General features: G+C 44.2%; 1 protein-coding gene across 2 annotated transcripts in view; it reads right to left on the reverse strand.

The window, feature by feature from the left end:
• The window catches only part of LOC111952403 (NT-3 growth factor receptor), a 292,939-nt gene that overhangs the window by 152,906 nt on the left and 119,871 nt on the right, over nucleotides 1-20,162 (reverse strand). For both annotated transcript variants that reach the window (XM_023971023.2, XM_070435166.1), the window contains exon 4: nucleotides 10,727-10,795. In XM_023971023.2, the coding sequence (XP_023826791.1) occupies nucleotides 10,727-10,795 (69 nt within the window). The remainder of the gene's footprint in view (nucleotides 1-10,726; nucleotides 10,796-20,162) is intronic.

Here is a 20,162-nt window from a genome sequence, read left to right on the forward strand (position 1 = left end):
TGTGTGTGTGTGTGTCTCAGCTTAGGAAAGCACCTCATTTGCTAGGCCCAGCTTGGTGAGGGGAGGACAGTGAGATTGGCAGTTCTCCTCTGGTCTCCTCTGCAACCAGCCAGCACCAGGGCTCCTGATGAGGCTGCCTGCCTGTTTCCTCAGAGCTGCCTGATCCACACAGGTGATTTGCCCCTCTGTGATTACACTTACAGGACTGGGGAACAGGGATGCACACACACACACACACACACACATACACACATGTGCACGTTTCCACGCACATGTGCACGTATGCACGCACATGCACGGGTTATGCACGCACACACACTTTCCCTTTTCACCCTAGTCATCCTGTGTTGAGCACCAAAAAAAGCTGACAGCAATTACCACAGAACACAAGCAGCAGCACACAGTGGTATGGCTGCTGGTGGTTAAGATACACAAGGAGCTGCTGTTGCTGTTGTGCTTTCAGTATCACTCTTACTGTTGCTGTGTTTAGTCCAAGCTGTTAGAGAGGAAACCATGCACACAGAAGCAGTCAGTGAAACAACAAGGTTCAGCAGCGCTAGACCGGAGGCTTCATGCTGTAACACAATGGGTCCATACTTGCGAATATTAAAAAAAGTTTGTTTAACCTGGACCTCCGTCTACACATCAGCAAATTACAATTGTAGACGTAGTTGCATGTAGCAGAACGCTACATTGTAGCTGTCCACTGGGCACAAACATCAATTTAATTTCTAATCCATGTTGGTTCAATGTAATTTCATTGAAATGATGTGGAAACGTCGTTGATTCAACCAGTGTGTGCTCCATCAGATAACCTAGCACACGTTAGCCCTATGCTAACCTCACCAGCTGACAGTGATTTCACAAATTTACACATCAGCCTATCAAAGATCTTTATACCCACCAACCAATGGCATTTCTTAAAATAGGACAACTTGACCCCCAGAGGGATATTTTATTTACTTTTGTTCCTCTTGGTCTGCCTCAAGTGTAGAGTGCCAAAATTGCATGATCATGCATATTTGTGTAAATGTCTTTATAGTAGTATTTTTTAAATAATTATTTTATATAGGTCTGTAATGTCTATGTTAATATTTTAAATGTATGTAAGTTGTCAAATATTTTTTTTTACTGGCATCGGCTAATGGGGATCCTAATAAATATTTTTAATCATGCATCCTTGACTAGGCTACTAGCTACTAACGTTAGACACAATTAAAAAGGCAATTTTTAGCATAAGAATAAATCCCACGTCTTTTGCTCATCTGTTTCACACACATCCATACAATTTTTGCAAGATGGCGTTGCAGTAGGACATGTGAATTTGTCGTTGTCTTTTCCCATGTAAATAGCTAGTCTTTTTCGTATATATCTTAATCTCACTTTCTATCTACGAACTAAAAATGCTTTCCTGAAACCCGCCTCACCCAATGTGGTACAGATCTGCTATTTTTATTCCTTATAACTGGAACTTCCATCAGCAGCTAGCTAGCTAAATAGCTACTAGTCTCTGTTAGCCACGGCTAGCGTTCTTCGCCTTTTTCCCAATCATCAGCCAGCCTTAGCTTGGACAACATCTGCCAGTAAGCACAGCGCGATATCAACCCAGAGCACATCAGACTGCTTCTCTCTACCATATCACCGGAATCATGCCACTCTGGATCATTACACCGGATCATTACACCTGATCATCGTAGCTTGCTAGCTGCAAACGAGTGGCTACTGTTAGCTAACGCCTCTGTCCCGAAGCAAGCACCAGCTAGCCTTGAGCTAGCCTCGAGCTAGGCCCATATACCAGTTAATTCTAGGGCTACAATACCTCCTCTTTCAATTGGCCTGGACCTTTTACTGTCGACACGGAGCCACGCCGATCCATCACTACTGGACTGCCGACGTGATCGCCCGATGTGGTCTCAACAGGCTATTCTGTTACGATGTCGCCGAAGAACCATCTACTAGCCCCGGCCCGCTAGCTTTTCTGAACGCTGTGTCCCCTGCTCGCCTAGCGTAGTAGTGACTACCGAACAGCACCCTGACTCACTTATTGCTGTTCTTTTGACCCTATGATCTCTCGGCTACACAGCTGATGCCCCTGGACTGTTTCAATAACACGGTACCTATTTTGTTTACCTGTCGGCCCCAGCCTCGAACTCAGGTCCTATATGTACCTAACTGACCTGCTCTGCCCATTCATTGCCATGTACCGTTGTTGTCTTAGCTCTTCTGATTAACACCTGCGATTGCTATCATTTGTTGTCTTCTGTAACCATAAAAGCCTTGGTTTCATGCATGTTAACTTCTCTAAGGTAGGAGGCAGTATTTGGAATTTTGGATGAAAAGCATGCCCAAATTAAACTGCCATCTTCTCGTGCCCAGAAGATATGATATGCATATAACTGGTAGATTTGGATAGAAAACAATCTAAAGTTTCCAAAACTGTTAAAATAGTGTCTGTGAGTATAACAGCACTGATTTGGCAGGCAAAAATCTGAGAAAAATCCATTCGGGAAGTAGTTTTTTTTGTTGGTTTTGTAGTTTTCTATTCAATGCCATTACAGTATCCATTGACTTAGGACTCAAATTGCAGTTCCTATGCCTTCCACTAGATGTCAACAGTCTTTAGAAATTGTTTCAGGCTTGTATTCTGAAAAATTAGGAAGTAAGAGCAATCTGAATGAGTGGACCCTAAAGTGTCACAGAGCTTTTTCATGCGCACGACCGAGAGAGTGCCTTTCTTGTTTACCTTTTATATTGACGACGTTATTGTCCGGTTGAAATATTATCGATTATTTAGGCTAAAAACAACCTGAGGATTGAATATAAACATCGTTTGACATGTTTCTATGAACTTTACGGATACAATTTGGATTTTTTGTCTGCCTGTTTTGACTGCGTTTGAGCCTGTGGAATACTGAAGAAAACACGCAAACAAAACGGAGGTTTTTGGATATAAAGAGACTTTATCGAACAAATGGAACATTTATTGAGTAAATGAATGTCTGCTGAGTGCAACCATATGAAAATCATCCAAGGTAAGGGATTAATTTTATCTCTATTTCGGACTTGTGTAACTCTTCTACTCGGCTGGTTACTGTTTGTAATGATTTGTCTGCTGGGCTATGTTCTCAAATAATTGTAAGGTATGCTTTTGCCGTAAAGCATTTTTTAAATCTGACACCGTGGTTGGATTCACAAGAAATTCATCTTTAAACTATGTAAAATATGTTTTGTTTTCTGAATTTTTATAATGAGTATTTCTGTATTTGAATTTGGCGCCCAGCAGTTTCACTGGCTGTTGAAGAGGTGGGACGCTAACGTCTCACGTACCCAAGAGAGGTTAACATCAGAAGCCTCCTCCCTAAATGTGTTTTATTCACTGCTTTAGCACACTCCGCCAACCCTGATGTCCTAGCCATGTCTGAATCCTGGCTTAGGAAGGCCACCAACAATTCAGAAATTTTCATCACCAACTACAACATTTTCCGCAAAGATAGAACTGCCAAAAGGGGTTGAGTTAAAATCTACTGCAGAGATAGCCTGCAGAGTTATGTCATGCTATCCAGGTCTGTGCCAAAACAGTTCGAGCTTCTACTTTTAAAAATCCACCTTTCCAGATATAAGTCTCTCACTGTTTCTGCTTGTTATAGACCACCCTCAGCCCCCAAAGGTGCCCTGGACACCATATGTGAATTAATTGCCCCCCATTTATCTTCAGAGTTTGTACTGTTAGGTGACCTAAACTGGGATATGCTTAACACCCCGGCCGTCCTACAATCTAAGCTAGATGCCCTCAATCTCACACAAATTATCTTGGAACCTACCAGGTACAACCCTAAATCCGTAAACACGGACCAACCTGCCCTCTATATACACCTCTGCTGTCTTCAACCAGGATCACAGTGATCACTGCCTGCGTCATTGCCTGCGTCCGTAATGGGTCCGCGGTCAAATGACCACCCCTCATCACTGTCAAATACTCCCTAAAACACTTTAGCGAGCAGGCCTTTCTGATCGACCTGGCCCGGGTATCCTGGAAGGATATTGACCTCATCACGTCAGTAGAGGATGCCAGGTTATTCTTTAAAAGTGCTTTCCTCACCATCTTAAATAAACATGCCTCATTCAAAAATGTAGAACTAAGAACAGATATAGCCCTTGGTTCACTCGAGACTTGACTGCTCTTGACCAGCACAAAAACATCCTGTGGCGTACTGCATTAGCATCGAATAGCCCCCGCGATTTGCAACTTTTCAGGAAAGTTAGGAACACAATACACACAGGCAGTTAGGAAAGCAGAGGCTAGCTTTTTCAAACAGAAATTTGCATCCTGTAGCACAAACTCCAAAATGTTCTGGCACACTGTAAAGTCCATGGAGAATAAGAGCACCTCCTCCCAGCTGCCCACTGCACTGAGGCTAGGAAACACAGTCACCACCGATAAATCTACAATAATCGAGAATTTCAATAAGCATTTTTCTACGGCTGGCCATGCTTTCCACCTGGCTACTCCTACCCCGGTCAACAGCTCTGCACCCCCCACAGCAACTTGCCCAAGAATCCCCCATTTCTCAATCACCCAAATCCAGATAGGTGATGTTCTGAAAGAGCTGCAAAATCTGGACCCCTACAAATCAGCTGAGCTAGACAATCTGGACCTTCTCTTTCTAAAAGTATCCGCTGCAATTGTTGCAACCCCTATTACTAGCCTGTTCAACTACTCTTTTGTATCGTCTGAGATCCCTAAAGATTGGAAAGCTGCCGCGGTCATCCCCCTCTTCAAAGGGGGAGACACTCTAGACCTATATCTATCCTACCCTGTCTTTCTAAAGTCTTCAAAAGCCAAGTTAACAAACAGATCACCGACCATTTCGAATCCCACCGTACCTTCTCCGCTATACAACCTGGTTTCTGAGCTGGTCATGGGTGTACCTCAGCCACGCTCAAGGTCCTAAACAATATCATAACTGCCATCGATAAAAGACAATACTGTGCAGCCGTCTTCATCGACCTGGCCAAGGCTTTCGACTCTGTCAGTCACCGCATTCTTATCGGCAGACTCAACAGCCTTGGTTTCTCAAATGACTGCTTCGCCTTGTTCACCAACTACTTCTCAGGTAGAGTTCAGCGTGTCAAATCGGAGGGCCTGTTGTCCGGACCTCTGGCAGTCTCTATGGGGGTGCCACAGGGTTCAATTCTCAGACCGACTCTTTTCTCTGTATAGATCAATGATGTCGCTCTTGCTGCGGGTGATTGTCTGATCCACCTCTACGCAGACGACACCATTCTGTATACTTCTGGCCCTTCTTTGGACACTGTGTTAACAAACCTCCAGACGAGCTTCAATGCCATACAACACTCCTTCGGTGGCCTCCAGCTGCTCTTAAATGCAAGTAAAACGAAATGCATGCACTTCAACTGATCGCTGCCCGCACCCGCCCGCCCGTCTTGCATTACTACTCTGGACAGACGGTTCTGACTTAGAATATGTGGACAACTACAAATACCTAGGTGTCTGGTTAGACTGTAAACTCTCCTTCCAGACTCACATTAAGCATCTCTAATCCAAAATGAAATCTAGAATCGGCTTCCTATTTCGTAACAAAGCATCCTTCAACACTCTACTCAGCAAATTGGATGTAGTCTATCACAGTGCCATCCGTTTTGTCACTAAAGCCCCATATACCACCCACCACTGCGACCTGTATGCTCTCGTTGGCTGGCCCTCACTTCATATTCGTCGCCAAACCCATTGGCTCCAGGTCATCTATAAGTCTTTGCTAGGTAAAGCCCCGCCTTATCTCAGCTCACTGGTCACCATGGCAGCACCCACCCGTAGCATGCGCTCCAGCAGGTATATTTCACTGGTCATCCCCAAAGCCAACTCTTCCTTTGGCCGCCTTTCCTTACAGTTCTCTGCTGCCAATGACTGGAACAAATTGCAAAAATCACTGAAGCTGGAGTCTTGTATCTCCCTCACTAACTTTAAGCATCAGCTGTCAGAGCAGCTTACAGATCATTGCACCTGTACATTGCCCATCTGTAAATAGCCCACCCAACTACCTCATCCCCATATTGTTATTTATTTGTGCTTCCTATTACACCCCAGTATCTCTACTTGCAACATCTAATCACAGTGTTTAATTGCTCAATTGTAATTATTCGCCACTATGGCCTATTATTTGCCTTTACCTCCCTAATCTTGACTACATTTGCACCACACTGCATATCATAATTTTCTATTGTGTTATTGGCTGTACGTTTGTTTATCCCATGTGGAACTCTGTGTTATTGTGTCACACTGCTTTGCTTTATCTTGGCCAGGTTGCAGTTGTAAATGAGAACTTGTTCTCGAACTGGCCTACCTGGTTAAATGAAGGTGCAATAAAAACAACATAGTTTTAAAAATAGTCTAAGAGGATTTGGTTTTGTCAAATAGCTGTCATGTACCTCCATTACAATCACTACCAGGTGGCATACACCACTAAACTGGTTAACTGTGAATCTTCGGGGCACAGTACAGTGGTTCGAGCCCGTTCACTAAAGGACCTCAAAGCTCAATTTAAATAATGCATATTTGTTGAAGTGGATGAAGGGAGATAGCTACAATGTAGGTTATATCACACGCAAGCAAATCTACGATTGTAATTGTTGATGCACATTTGTGCCATTATGGCACCAATGTGTCTGAGGTCTGTAACAACAACTATTTTACAATGGCAAACATTTAGGCCATTTTTGCCATTGAGAAGATTAAGCAACTGTATCCTTCTGCGGCATGATTATGAACGAACATGACCGAATACAAACAGGTAGCTATTCTCTCCGCAAGGCAATCAAACAACTAAGTCCCAGTACAAGAGACAAAAAGAGCGCAATTCAACAGCTCAGACACAAGAGGTATGTGGCAGGGTCTACAGTCAATCACGGATTACAAAGAAAACCAGCCCCGTCGCGGACCAGGATGTCTTGCTCCAGAGACTAAATATACTTTTTTTGCTCGCTTTGAGGACAATACAGTGCACACTACACGGCCCGCTACAAAAACCTGCGGACTCTCCTTCACTGCAGCCGAGGTGAGAAAAACATTTAAACGTGTTAACCCGCAAGGCGGCAGCCCAGACGGCATTCCCAGCAGCGTCCTCAGAGCATGCGCAGACCAGCTGGCTGGTGTGTTTACGGACATATTCAATCAATCCTTATCCCAGTCTGCTGTTCCCACATGCTTCAAGAGGCCACATTGTCCTGTTCCAAGAAAGCTAGGTAACTGAGCTAAACGCTACGCCCCGTAGCACTCACTTCCGTCATCAAATTAAAGTGCTTTGAGAGACAGTCAAGGACCATATCACTCCACCCTAACGGACAACCTAGACCTCACTCCAATTTGCTTACCGACCCAATAGGTCCACAGAAGCACGCAATCGCAACCACACTGCCTAACCCATCTGACAGAGGAATACCTATGTGAGAAGCTTTCATCGACTACAGGTCAGCATTAACACCTATAGTACCCTCCAATACCGTCATCAAGCTCGAGACCTCTGGTCTCGACCCCGCCCTGTGCAACTGGCCTGACTTCCTGACGGGCGCCCCCAGGTGTGAGGAGGTAACAACATCTCCACCCGCTGATCTCAACACTGGGGCCCACAAGGGTGCGTTCTGAGCCCTCTCCTGTACTCCCTGTTCACCCACGACTGCGTGGCATGCCGCCTCCAACTCAATCATCAAGTTTGCGGATGACACTACAGTGGTAGGCTTGATTACCAAACGACGAGACCGCCTCCCAGGGAGAGGTGAGGGCCCTCGGAGTGTGGTGTCAGGAAAATAACCTCACACTCAACGTCAACAAAACAAAGGAGATGATGTGGACTTCAGAAACAGCAGAGGAGCACCCCCCTATCCACATCGACGGGTCAGTAGTGGAGAAGGTGGAAAGTTTTAAGTTCCTCGGTGTACCACATCACGGACAAACTGAATTGGTCCACCCACAACAGACAGCGTTGTGAAGAAGGCGCAGCAGCGCCTCTCAACCCAGGAGGCTGAAGAAATTCGGCTTGTCACCAAAGCACTCACAAATTCTACAGATGCACAATCGAGAATCCTGTTCGGCTGTATCACCGCCTGGTACGGAACTGCCCGCCACAACCCGAAGCTTCCCAGAGGAGTGAGGTCTGCACAACACGCATCACCGGGGCAACTACCTGCCCTCCAGGACCACCTACACCACCCGATGTCAAAGGAAGGCCATAAAGATCATCAAGGACAACACCACCCAAGCCACTGCTGTTCACCCCGCTATCATCCAGAAGGTGAGGTCAGTACAGGTGCATAAAGCAGGGACCGAGAGACTGAAACACAGCTTCTATCTCAAGGCCATCAGACTGTTAACAGCCACCACTAACATTTAGCGGCCGCTGCCAACATACTGACTCAACTCAGCCACTTAATAATGGGAATGATGGAAATTATGGAAAAATGTACCACTAGCCACTTTAACAATGCCACTTAATATAATGTTTACATACCTACATTACTCATCTCATATGTATAGTATATCTGTACTCTATATCATCTACTGCATCTTGCCATCTTTATGTAATACATGTATCACTAGCCACTTTAAACTATGCCACTTTATGTTTACATACCCTACATTACTCATCTCATATGTATATACTGTACTCTATACCATCTACTGCATCTTGCCTATGCGTTCTGTACCATCACTCATTCATATACTTTATGTACATATTCCTTATCCCCTTTACACTTGTGTGTATAAGGTAGTAGTTGTGGAATTGTTAGGTTAGATTACTTGTTGGTTATTACTGCATTGTCGGAACTAGAAGCACAAGCATTTCGCTACACTCGCATTAACATCTGCTAACCATGTGTATGTGACAAATAAATTTTGATTTGATTTGATTTGATTACAACAAATTACTGCATCTTATGTGAATATCTCCCAGCACATGTATGTGCCAAATGTATCATGGGAACCATGCCCATGCCCTATCCCGAAACCCCTTTCTTCCATTAAATAAATAAATAAATCACTTGTCATCATTATAACCAGTGAATAGGGGTCTGACTGCTCAGTGCCTAAACGCTTCAGTTGTAACACATCCACAAAAGCAGCAACCTCCATTTCAAACTGACAGGCATGACTCTGATGCACTCTGATCTGGAACGAAAAGTCATCACTCTGCCTGTCTAGTTTTAATCAACAGATGTGGTCCCAGGAGAGAGCATGGCACTATGAGGACCAACAGACCAACACTCACCATTAAAGACAGACACAGGGTATGTCCAAAATGGCAACCTATACCCTATATAGTGCACACTATTTCTGACCAGGGCCCATAGGGTGCCATTTCAGACACAAAACAAGAAGCACATCTGCATGCCTCAGCCCTTCTGTGTTTGGTGTGTTTGTCATTGTGCTGACATTCCACAGGGGATGGGAGAGTAAATCATTTAAGAAAAAGGGAGATAAACTCTGTTTCTCTTATCCATTGAATTATGTTTTGTTAGTCTTTTGTTAGGCTCTACGCCACAAAAAAAAAAAAAATGAATCAATGTCTTTGTTCCCAGTTGGTCGCACGGAAATGGCACTCATTTATAACCGGTTTCATCTTCTTTTCATGAGATTATTCTCTTTGTTCAAGGTGTGCTGTCGAGTGCTTATCACTGAGCCTTTGTTGAACAGTTTTAGTAATTACAGATTAAATACTTTAAGCAGACTTGAAAGAGTCTGAAATATTTGTGCTTTCTCCTTCTAAAAGACCATACTCTTCAGACGACACATACAGCTAAAATCGCTATGAATAACAATGATAATGGTATCAAAAGGAATATCCATATCAATAAGCGCACATGAAAATGACCATCTCTAGAGTCTATAAGTCATCTGTGTTTTAAAAACAGCCACTTGTTTGTATCTTCTTCACTTAACACTTTCCATACCCACTTATCTTACACCTACTTTAGAACTTTTTCATCAACTGCTACTCTGCTGTCCATGCTATTCTTACTCTGGTATAACATATCCAAGTATGTATTTGCTAACTATTAGACAAGCAACCCTGAAAAGATGATGGGCCTCCTCAGAAGAGCTGCCCTGCTTCCATAACATAAAATACCACATTTAAACCACAACCATACAGCTGCTGTCCTTTTGTTTCCCACGCTGAGCTGGGTTGAGCCATGATAAAATAAAGCCTGCTCTCTGCTCTGCGTCAGGGCCTGGCTGAGGGTCTCTTATTTAGGGGAAGCACTCTGATTCCTGGGCTGGAGAGGATGCCCATGTGTTATAACTCTACGATGGCCATCTCAACGCTAGATTAAATTTTATGTCTTCTACTGGGAGGGAGGAAAGTAGCCCAAACAACTAGAAGATTCAGGTCATAAACACACTGATTGCTGGTATGTTTCTGGACAAACAAGACACTCTGGGCTAGAGGATCACCCGGCCTGGACCTCTCCAAGTTGCATACTTTTATGTCACATCCATTAAATCAACATCAATGATGCAGGGACTATAGTGTTGTTTGTTTCTTCCAATGTTTTTCTTCAGGTTAATTGATGTTTGGCTTCTAATGGAGGTAGATGGGAATCCATTTGGAAACAATGAAGGTGGGTTGCACACTTAGGATATATCAGGTTTTTATGAAAGTTTTTATAGGTGCACAAGTCCATAAAACAAGATGATAAGTGTACACAAACTTACAGCTCGAAGAGTTGCAGATTCTGGAAGAGTTGCCATGATAATGTGGTCAGAGGGTTCTTCGATAAGTTTCTGTAGAAGAGAGGGAGAGAGAGAAAACACATGATAAATGTGTTAGTGCTGGACTGTGTGGTCGAGGCTGATGAAGAAAACAGTATCTGAGAAAAGACAAAGCACAAATAAAACAAACTGAAAAATCATCAGGGAATAAGTGGTGCTGGAGGGAACGGAGTAGCCCTGACAATCCAATAAAGACAGACTTGGTCATTTTCAAGACAACAAATTAAATAGAGACAGTGAGGACCTGAGGCCTTCAAATCCAATACAAAGAAGGTGGCTGAAAAGCAGATAAGGCATGTAATCACCAGAGCACCGCTCTAAGATGTTAAACCCTGAAATGGAAGTATTCTTGCAGAGGGAGAGTGAGTGGCCCACCAAGGGATCTGTTTGTATTCTGCAGAGGGAGAGTGAGTGGCCCACCAAATTATCTGTTTGTATTCTGCAGAGGGAGAGGCCCACCCAAAGGATCTGTTTGTATTCTGCAGAGGGAGAGGGCGAGGGAGTAGCCCATCAAATTATCTGTTCGTATTCTGCAGAGGGAGATTGAGTGGCCCACCAAATGATCTGTTCGTATTCTGCAGAGGGAGATTGAGTGGCCCACCAAATGATCTGTTCGTATTCTGCAGAGGGAGAGGCCCACCAAAGGATCTGTTTGTATTCTGCAGAGGGAGAGGGCACCAAAGAATCTGTTTGTATTCTGCAGAGGGAGATGGAGTGGCCCACCAAATGATCTGTTCGTATTCTGCAGAGGGAGAGGCCACCAAAGGATCTGTTTGTATTCTGCAGAGGGAGAGGCCCACCAAAGGATCTGGTGTATTCTGCAGAGGAGAGTGAGTGGCCCACCAAAGGATCTGTTGTATTCTGCAGAAGGGAGAAGGCCCACCAAAGGATCTGTTTTGTATTCTGCAGAGGAGAGGAGGCCCACCAAAGGATCTGTTGTATTCTGCAGAGGGAGAGAGCCCACCAAAGGATCTGTTTGTATTCGCAGAGGGAGAGGCCCACCAAAGGATCTGTTTGTATTCTGCAGAGGGAGAGCCACCAAGGATCTGTTTGTATTCTGCAGAGGAGAGGCCCACCAAAGGATCTGTTGTATTCTGCAGAGGGAGAGGCCCACCAAAGGATCTGTTTGTATTCTGCAGAGGGAGAGGCCCACCAAAGGATCTGTTTGTATTCTGCAGAGGGAGAGGCCCACCAAAGGATCTGTTTGTATTCTGCAGAGGGAGAGGCCACCAAAGGATCTGTTTGTATTCTGCAGAGGAGAGGCCACCAAAGGATCGTTTGTATTCTGCAGAGGGAGAGGCCCACCAAAGGATCTGTTTGTATTCTGCAGAGGGAGAGGCCCACCAAAGGATCTGTTTGTATTCTGCAGAGGGAGCTTCAGCTGATAACCACGTATTTTTATTTTTCGATTTTTGTCATTTAACGGATGCTCTTATCCACAGCGACTTACAATTCGAAAAGGTGTGAACTTACAGAAATGAAAAATTATATGCTACAGCCTGACATACGAGGCTGTGCTCAAGCGCAACGCAATGATGTGAAAATATTGCACCATCAAACTAACACTGTGGGAAGCCCACTAGGGAGCATTCACCCAAGCCCACTCCAACCCTTCTCTGTGAAGAGACAGTGAGCACCAGGGGCTGAATCACTAAGAGTGGAACATAACGAACAGCCCCTCATTATGAATATTCATTGAATACTTCAGATACTTAATACCCTAAAACTGCCCTGGTTAGATCCTAGCAGACCTGGCTGACAGATAATCAATGCATTCCACTGCATTCTTACCACTCATCTGGCCCTGGGGACCGGGGGACTGCTGCCTAGCTGCCTGTCTGTCACTGACCTGTCCCCTCTGCTGCTCTGCTCTGCAGCACCATGGACAGTGAGGGACTACAACACATACACCTCTCAGTAGTCTCTCTTTATAGGACCATTGACAGTGCAAGACCTCTGCGACAACTCTGACCTTCCCTCAGTATACAGAACTATGGGCACAGGAATATCTATTAGTGCTGTCCATAGTCCATATTGCTGTATAATATACAGTGCATACTCCTTACCTGCTCCTCTCTACTACAGGACCATGGACAGCAGCCATTTTCATACACAGCCCTTAACCTGCTCTTACTTCAGCACCATGGACAGTGAGATATACAGCAGCATAGGCAGTTCAGGCTAGTTTCACAAATAGAGATGAAATCATCCTACTTCACACTAAATCCAACCCTATCTGGGACCTGGCGGTAGGTAGAATAAGCTCAGTATCCGTCATTACGGGTAAGAAGCCGGCCTCAATTGGTCAGGCACAGGAGGCTATTCAGCAGCCACTGTGACTAATTCAGCTAGAGGATACGGAGAGTCAAATTACCCAGCTGAGGGCTGGCTGCCTGTGCCCCACACTACAGCTCAATACCCATCACACACACACACACACCTTCTCCCTGCAGTGGGCACTCATTCACTCCATTTCAAGGATTTAATATCATTGGGTTGCGGTAGACGGAGTCTGTACCATTTTATTTTTACCTCAATCATTGAGGGATACTGAATGAGTGCACCCTTTTAGGAGAAGGGGGTAAATTTCAGGTCAAGATATGGGAAATCTTCCCGTTCAGACCATTCTATACCATTATTAGATATGTTATGGAATACTTGATCCATGGGTAGCCTATGTTTTTTATGTGCTTTATGGTTTGGTCTAACAGGAAAAAGGTATGTCCAGGTTAACTGCATCAAAATACCACAATCAGAATAGCACACAATCTTTCCTTACATTTCAGAGAGACATGCCCATGCTGCTTAATGTGCCTCCTTGGCTAGTCCTTCAGCTGGTGGTTGGATGAATAGGGATCCCGATACGCTAACACTACTAAACACTGCTATGCTGCTGCACATGCCTGTTTCCATGGCAAAGCAAAAGCTTTGTGGTACGGATTTGTGGCACGGTCTGATTTGATTTATATATTTATTTGTTATTGCCATCTCTCCCCAAATCCACAGCACTGTGTGGTGCACTGTCTTCTTTAGTAGAGGGAGGACCTGGGACCACCAGGGCATCTGACCCGGTATTACAGGAGCCGCGTCGAGCCAAGTCTCCAGAGACAATTGTAACTAATCCCCTAGCTGCAGGAGTCAGGAGGACTGAAGCACCAAGATGCCAGGAGGACTCAGGATGTTGTTAGCTTCCTCCATAGCACATTCCTGTGCACCCCTGGCCCCTGGCATTCTAATCACCTCATTAAATTGATAATGAGATTATTAAAGCTGCATCCACAAGGACTAGTAGGGGCCGAGTGTTTTTTTCCTACATTTTATTATTCTTGGCACACAAAGGAGGAGTTGGACACTGTGTATTAAGATAGGGTTTCCCAAACTCGGTCCTGGGGCCTGCCCTGGGTGCGTGTTTTGTTTTTTTCCCTAGCACTACACAGCTGATTTAAATAATCAAAGCTTGACGATGAGTTGGTTGTTTGAATAAGCTGTGCAGGGCTAGGGCAAAAACAAAAACATGCACCCAGAGCAGGCCCCAGGACCGAGTTTGGGAAACCCTGTATTAAGAGACCAGTGGTAAGAAAAGAACATGCAGCCAGAGCCAGCCCAGCCGGCAAAAATATTATGTCTGTCTGTCCCTCTGTCAAACCTCACCGTCCCCCTGAGGATGGCGAAACACTAATGAGAAATGGGAATTCTATACAGACTGCACTGAGAAGGACAATTATAGAAACTGGAATTAGATCCAAATCAAGAGTTCCATTCCAAAACGCTATATATCCTATGTATCCAAATTTTAGCAAATTTGCTTTTATTGTTTAAAGAAATGATGGTCCCGCTTTAAATGACATGCAGCTTATAAAGGCTTCATAAAGCCTTTATAAACACTACATAAATGTGTTACAAATCATCTATAAACAAATCAAATCCAATTGTATTTGTCACATACACATGGTTAGCAGATGTTAATGTGAGTGTAGCGAAATGCTTGTGCTTCTAGTTCCGACCATGCAGTAATATCTAACAAGTAATCTAACAATTTCACAACAACCACCTTATACACACAAGTGTAAAGGAATGAATAAGAATATGTACATAAAAATATATGGATGAGCGATGGCCGAACGGCATAGGCAAGATGCAGTAGATGGTATAGAGTACTGTATATACATAAGAGGAATGTAGGGTAAACATTAAATAAAGTGGCATTGTTTAAAGTGGTTAGTGATACATTTATTACATCCAATTTTTTATTATTAAAGTGGCTAGAGATGAGTCAGTATGTTGGCAGCAGACACTCAATGTTAGTGATGGCTGTTTAACAGTCTGAGGGCCTTGAGATAGAAGCTGTTTTTCAGAATCTCGGTTCCCGCTTTGATGCACCTGTACTGACCTCGCCTTCTGGATGATAGCAGGGTGAACAGGCAGTGGCTCGGGTGGTTGTTGTCCTTAACGATCTTTTTGGCCTTCCTGTGACATCGGGTGGTGTAGGTGTCCTGGAGGGCAGGTGGTTTGCCCCCGGTGATGCGTTGTGCAGACCTCACTACCCTCTGGAGAGCCATACGGTTGTGGGCGGAGCAGTTGCCATACCAGGCGGTGATACAGCCCGACAGGATGCTCTCGATTGTGCATCGGTAAAAGTGTGTGAGTGTTTTTGGTGACAAGCCGAATTTCTTGTTCAGCCTCCGCTGCTGCGCCTCTTAGCATTCTTGGGAACAGGAACAATGGTGGCCCTCTTGAAGCATGTGGGAACAGCAGACTGGGATAGGATTGATTGAATATGCCCGTAAACACACCAGCTGGTCTGTGCATGCTCTGAGGACGCAGCTAGCGATGCCGTCTGGGCCGGCAGCCTTGCGAGGGTTAACACGTTTAAATGTTTTACTTACGTTGGCTGCAGTGAAGGAGAGCAAGCAGGTTTTGGTAGCGGGCCGTGTCGGTGGCACTGTATTGTCCTCAAAGCGAGGAAAGAAGTTGTTTAGTTTGTCTGGGAGCAAGACATCGTGGTCCGCGACGAGGCTGGTTTTCTTTTTGTAGTCCGTGATTGATTGTAGACCCTGCCACATACCTCTCGTGTCTGAGCCGTTGAATTGCGACTCTACTTTGTCTCTATACTGACGCTTAGCTTGTTTGATAGCCTTGCGGAGGCAACATATGTCATGTTTTAGAAAGGGTTCATAAATGTGGCATAACTGTGACATATCCACCAATGTCAAATGTGAAATAACCCACTATGCCAAATATGACATAAACCTGTGCCATATAAACGGTGGCATAAGCACAGCTTAATAAAGACTTTATAAATCCTATTAAATTGAGGATTCACAAAGCATTTTTAACCCTGTCATGCATCTTGGTAGAGCATTGCAATGCCAGTGTGTTCAAATGTTCATTTGTCTGCCAGCTCAGGGACAAGCTACACTATTCAGAACTCTGTGTAATGTTCAATGTAACTGCATTGCTGGACTTTTTGAAACTTCATGTATTTGTATTGTTAAAAAAATTACAAATAAAATTATATCAAATCATTTGATATAAAGCATTTATGGATGTGTTATGAATGACCGAAGGTGTCTCACTTCAAACTAAGTATTACGGGATACTACATAAAGTGTTAATAAATAGGTTATAAAAGTTCTGCTAATTTATGAAGGTTCTCTCATGATCCACAGGTTACTGTATGGTGTGTATTTAAATGGGTTGATGGACCTGCAATGCTTGCGTTTGTGTGTGTGTGTGTGTCACCCAGCCAAGATGATTTGGAGTAGTCCAGGTTTTTATTTTCGGTTCCCATGCTGGAGATCAGGGCTTGATTACCAGCTGTTACAATGGTGCGAACATTTTGTGGCTAATATTTCATCAGGGCAGTGGAGGAATGTATCAAAGACCTGACTGGGCACTGCACCGCACGGTATGGCTCGTTTTTATTGTGCGTGTATGTGTTGTGTACTGAGGAACATGTAACTTGGTTCCAGAAGAAAACCACTTTCAATTTCCTGATGTTTGGGGTCTTTCATCAAGGTAAGTGTTTATTGGTGTAACGTTGTCTCCAGGCTATTGCATACACAGCACATATAAGCCTAGAAAATCAACCATTCAAAGTTGGCCTTAGTGGGAGTGACCATAGAATTTTATGGGAGTGACCTTATTGAGTAAATTACAGTATTTGTCACCAGTCTATGTCCTTTGCTAACATACATTCCCTCTGGTCATTACTAGTTAACATAGTCACAAAGTAATTATGGCTAAACCCTGCCCATTTCCACAATTTCTCTTTTTAAAATGTGATTTTAAACCTAATCCTAACTAACGAAGGCCAAGTTTGATGCATTGGTCCATCAGTCATTCTGCACATTTTGGTGGAAGTGTTTGGGAGTGAGATTGGGTGTAATGTGACTAACATGACTTCACTTGAGAGACTATGCCATCTTTCTGTCACGCTTGCTCCCTGGCGCTCGAAGGCGCCAGGCTCCCCAGCATTACGCACCCCTGCCACCATCATTACACACACCTGCCTTCTCCCGTCACACGCATCAGCGATTATTGGACTCACCTGGACTCAATCACCTGTGTCATTACCTCCCCTATATCTGTCTGTTCCCAAGCTCTGTTCTAGGATTAATGTTTGTTTGTCTTTGCATACCCGGTTCTGAAGCTGTCTCTGTTCTGTTTGATGTCTGTTCCATATTAAATGTTCTACTCCCCGTACCTGCTTCTCTTCTCCAGCGTCGATCCTTACAGAATCCTGAAGCCATCAAACTAAGCATCGGGGAGTGCTGGCTTTCAGGTTGGGGGTGACGCCGGGTCCGGGGGCCGCCGCCGATGGAGCCAGGGGTGCCTAAGCCAGCTTGTCGGGCTTCCACGCCCTAGCTGGCTCGAGAGGTTTTCTTGTCCCGGTTGGCTTGGCAGGCGCCCATCCCACGTCAGGCCTCAGCCGGATTGCCAGGGTTTTATGCGTTCGCCGGCTCACCAGACGTCTACTGTACGCTTCAGCCGGCTCAGCAGGCTCCCATGTTCCCGCGGGATCAGCAGGCTGTCATGCCTCAACCGGGCCGTCAGGCTCCTACGCCTCAGCCAGTTCGCCAGGTTCCCACGTCTCAGCCAGTTCGCCAGGTTCCCACGTCTCAGCCAGTTCGCCAGGTTCCCACGCCTCAGCCGGTTCGTCTGGCTTTTACACCCCAACCGGCTGGTCCAGCGCCCAGGCCACGACCGGCCTGTCAGGCTCGCCCAGGTGGGACACCGGGTGGTGCCCTTAGAGGGGGGGGTACTGTCACGCCTGCTCCCACTCCCCCTCCCTGGAGCTTGAAGGCACCAGGCTCCCAAGTGTTACGCACCCATGCCACCATCATTATGCGCACCTGCCTTCCCCCGTCACGCGCATCAGTGATTATTGGACTCACCTGGACTCAATCACCTGTGTCATTACCTCCCCTATATCTGTCTGTTCGCAAGCTCTGTTCCCGGCTTCAGGATTAATGTTTGTTTGTCTTTGCATACCCGTTTCTGAAGCGGTCTCTGTCCTGTTTGATGTCTGTTCCATATTAAATGTTCTACTCCCTGTACCTGCTTCTCTTCTTCAGCGTCGGTCCTTACACTTTCAATAAGTCACCCTTTATAAAGCACATGTTTATATCATATTCGACATAGTGGATTAGTCACACAGTTTTGCCACATTTATGAACCCTTTATAAAGCATGACATACAGTTATGGATACTTTAACTCTTATGTAGTGTTTTATGAAGGCATTATGAATGCTTTAAGAAGCCTTAATTTAAAGTGGGACCGAAATGGTGAAAGAGATGTGTGTTTTTTCACTATCTAATTATGGCATGGAGTTGTTCGTAGACAGACATGTATTTGTTTAAAATATATATTTTTTTGAAAATGCAAAACATTAAGAACTTTCCATGACATAGACTGACCAAGTGAATCCAGGTGAAACTTAGAATCCCTTATTGATGGCACTTGGTTAAATCCAATTCAATCAGTGTAGATGAAGAGGAGGAGACCTGTTAAAGAAGGATTTTTAAGCCTTGAGACAATTGAGACATGGATTGTGCACGTGTGCCATTCAGAGGGTGAATGGGCAAGACCAAAAAATGGAAGTGTCTTTTTTATTTTTAACTAGGCAAGTAATGGCTGCAGTCCCGGTAACGGGACCGATATGACAACAGAAAGTCCAAGTGCAGGGCGCCAAATTCAAAAACCAGAAATCTCATAATTAAAATTCCTCAGACATTCATGTGTTTTATATCATTTTAAAGGTAATCTTGTTGTTAATCCCACCAAACTGTCCGATTTCAAATAGGCTTTTCAGCGAAAGCACTACAAACGATTATGTTAGGTCACCACAAAACCAAAAATAATCACAGCCATTTTTCCCAGCTAAAGATAGCTTCACAAAAAACAGAATAGAGATAAAATGAATCACTAACCTTCGATTATTTTCATCAGATGACACTCATAGCACTTCATGTTACACAATACATGCATGTTTTGTTTGATTAAATTCATATTTATATAAAAAAATCGGAGTTTACATTGAGGCTACAAGATTCACTAAATGCAAAAACATCAAGTGACTTTGCATAGCTCATTGTTTCAACATGAATACTCATCATAAATATAGATGATAATACAAGTTATACACATTGAATTATAGATATACCTCTCCTTAATGCAACCGCTATGTCAGATTTCAAAAAACTTACTGAAAATTAATTGCACGCTATAATCTGAGACGGCGCTCAAAAGTAGCATACCACAGCTGCAAAGATGGCGTCACTATAAACAATAAAATACATGATAAATATTCCATTACCTTTGATGATCTAGATCAGAAAGCACACCAGGAATCCCAGGTCCACAATAAATGTTTGTTTTGTTCGAAGAAATCCGTTATTTATGTCCAAATACCTTCTTTTGTTAGCGCGTCTGGTTTACATATCCAAACGCTAATTCTGGTCAGCGTTATATCGGACAAAAACTTCAAAATATGATATTACCAGTCGAAGAAACATTTCAAACTAAGTACTGAATCAATCATTAGGATGTTTTTAACATATAGCTTCAATAAAGTTCCAACCGGAGTATTCATTCTTGTCTGCGTGAGCAGTGTCTTGCATGAAGAAAAGGCATGATCAGGACATGGCTGCTTGATGGACACCTGACTTATTCTGCTCTCATTCTCTCCCACAACATCATAGAAGTCTCATTGGAATTTCTATTGATTGCTGACATCTAGTGGAACCCCTAGGCAGTGCAACATCATTCATAACTCAATTGGATTTCTTAAGGGACTCAGACAAGCTCAGATTTCTGACTTCCTGTTTTGATTTCAACTCAGGATTTTYACTGCCAATATGAGTTCTGTTAATCTCA

The sequence above is a fragment of the Salvelinus sp. IW2-2015 genome, linkage group LG26 (assembly GCF_002910315.2).
Source record: "Salvelinus sp. IW2-2015 linkage group LG26, ASM291031v2, whole genome shotgun sequence".
Classification (NCBI taxonomy): Eukaryota; Metazoa; Chordata; class Actinopteri; order Salmoniformes; family Salmonidae; genus Salvelinus; species Salvelinus sp. IW2-2015.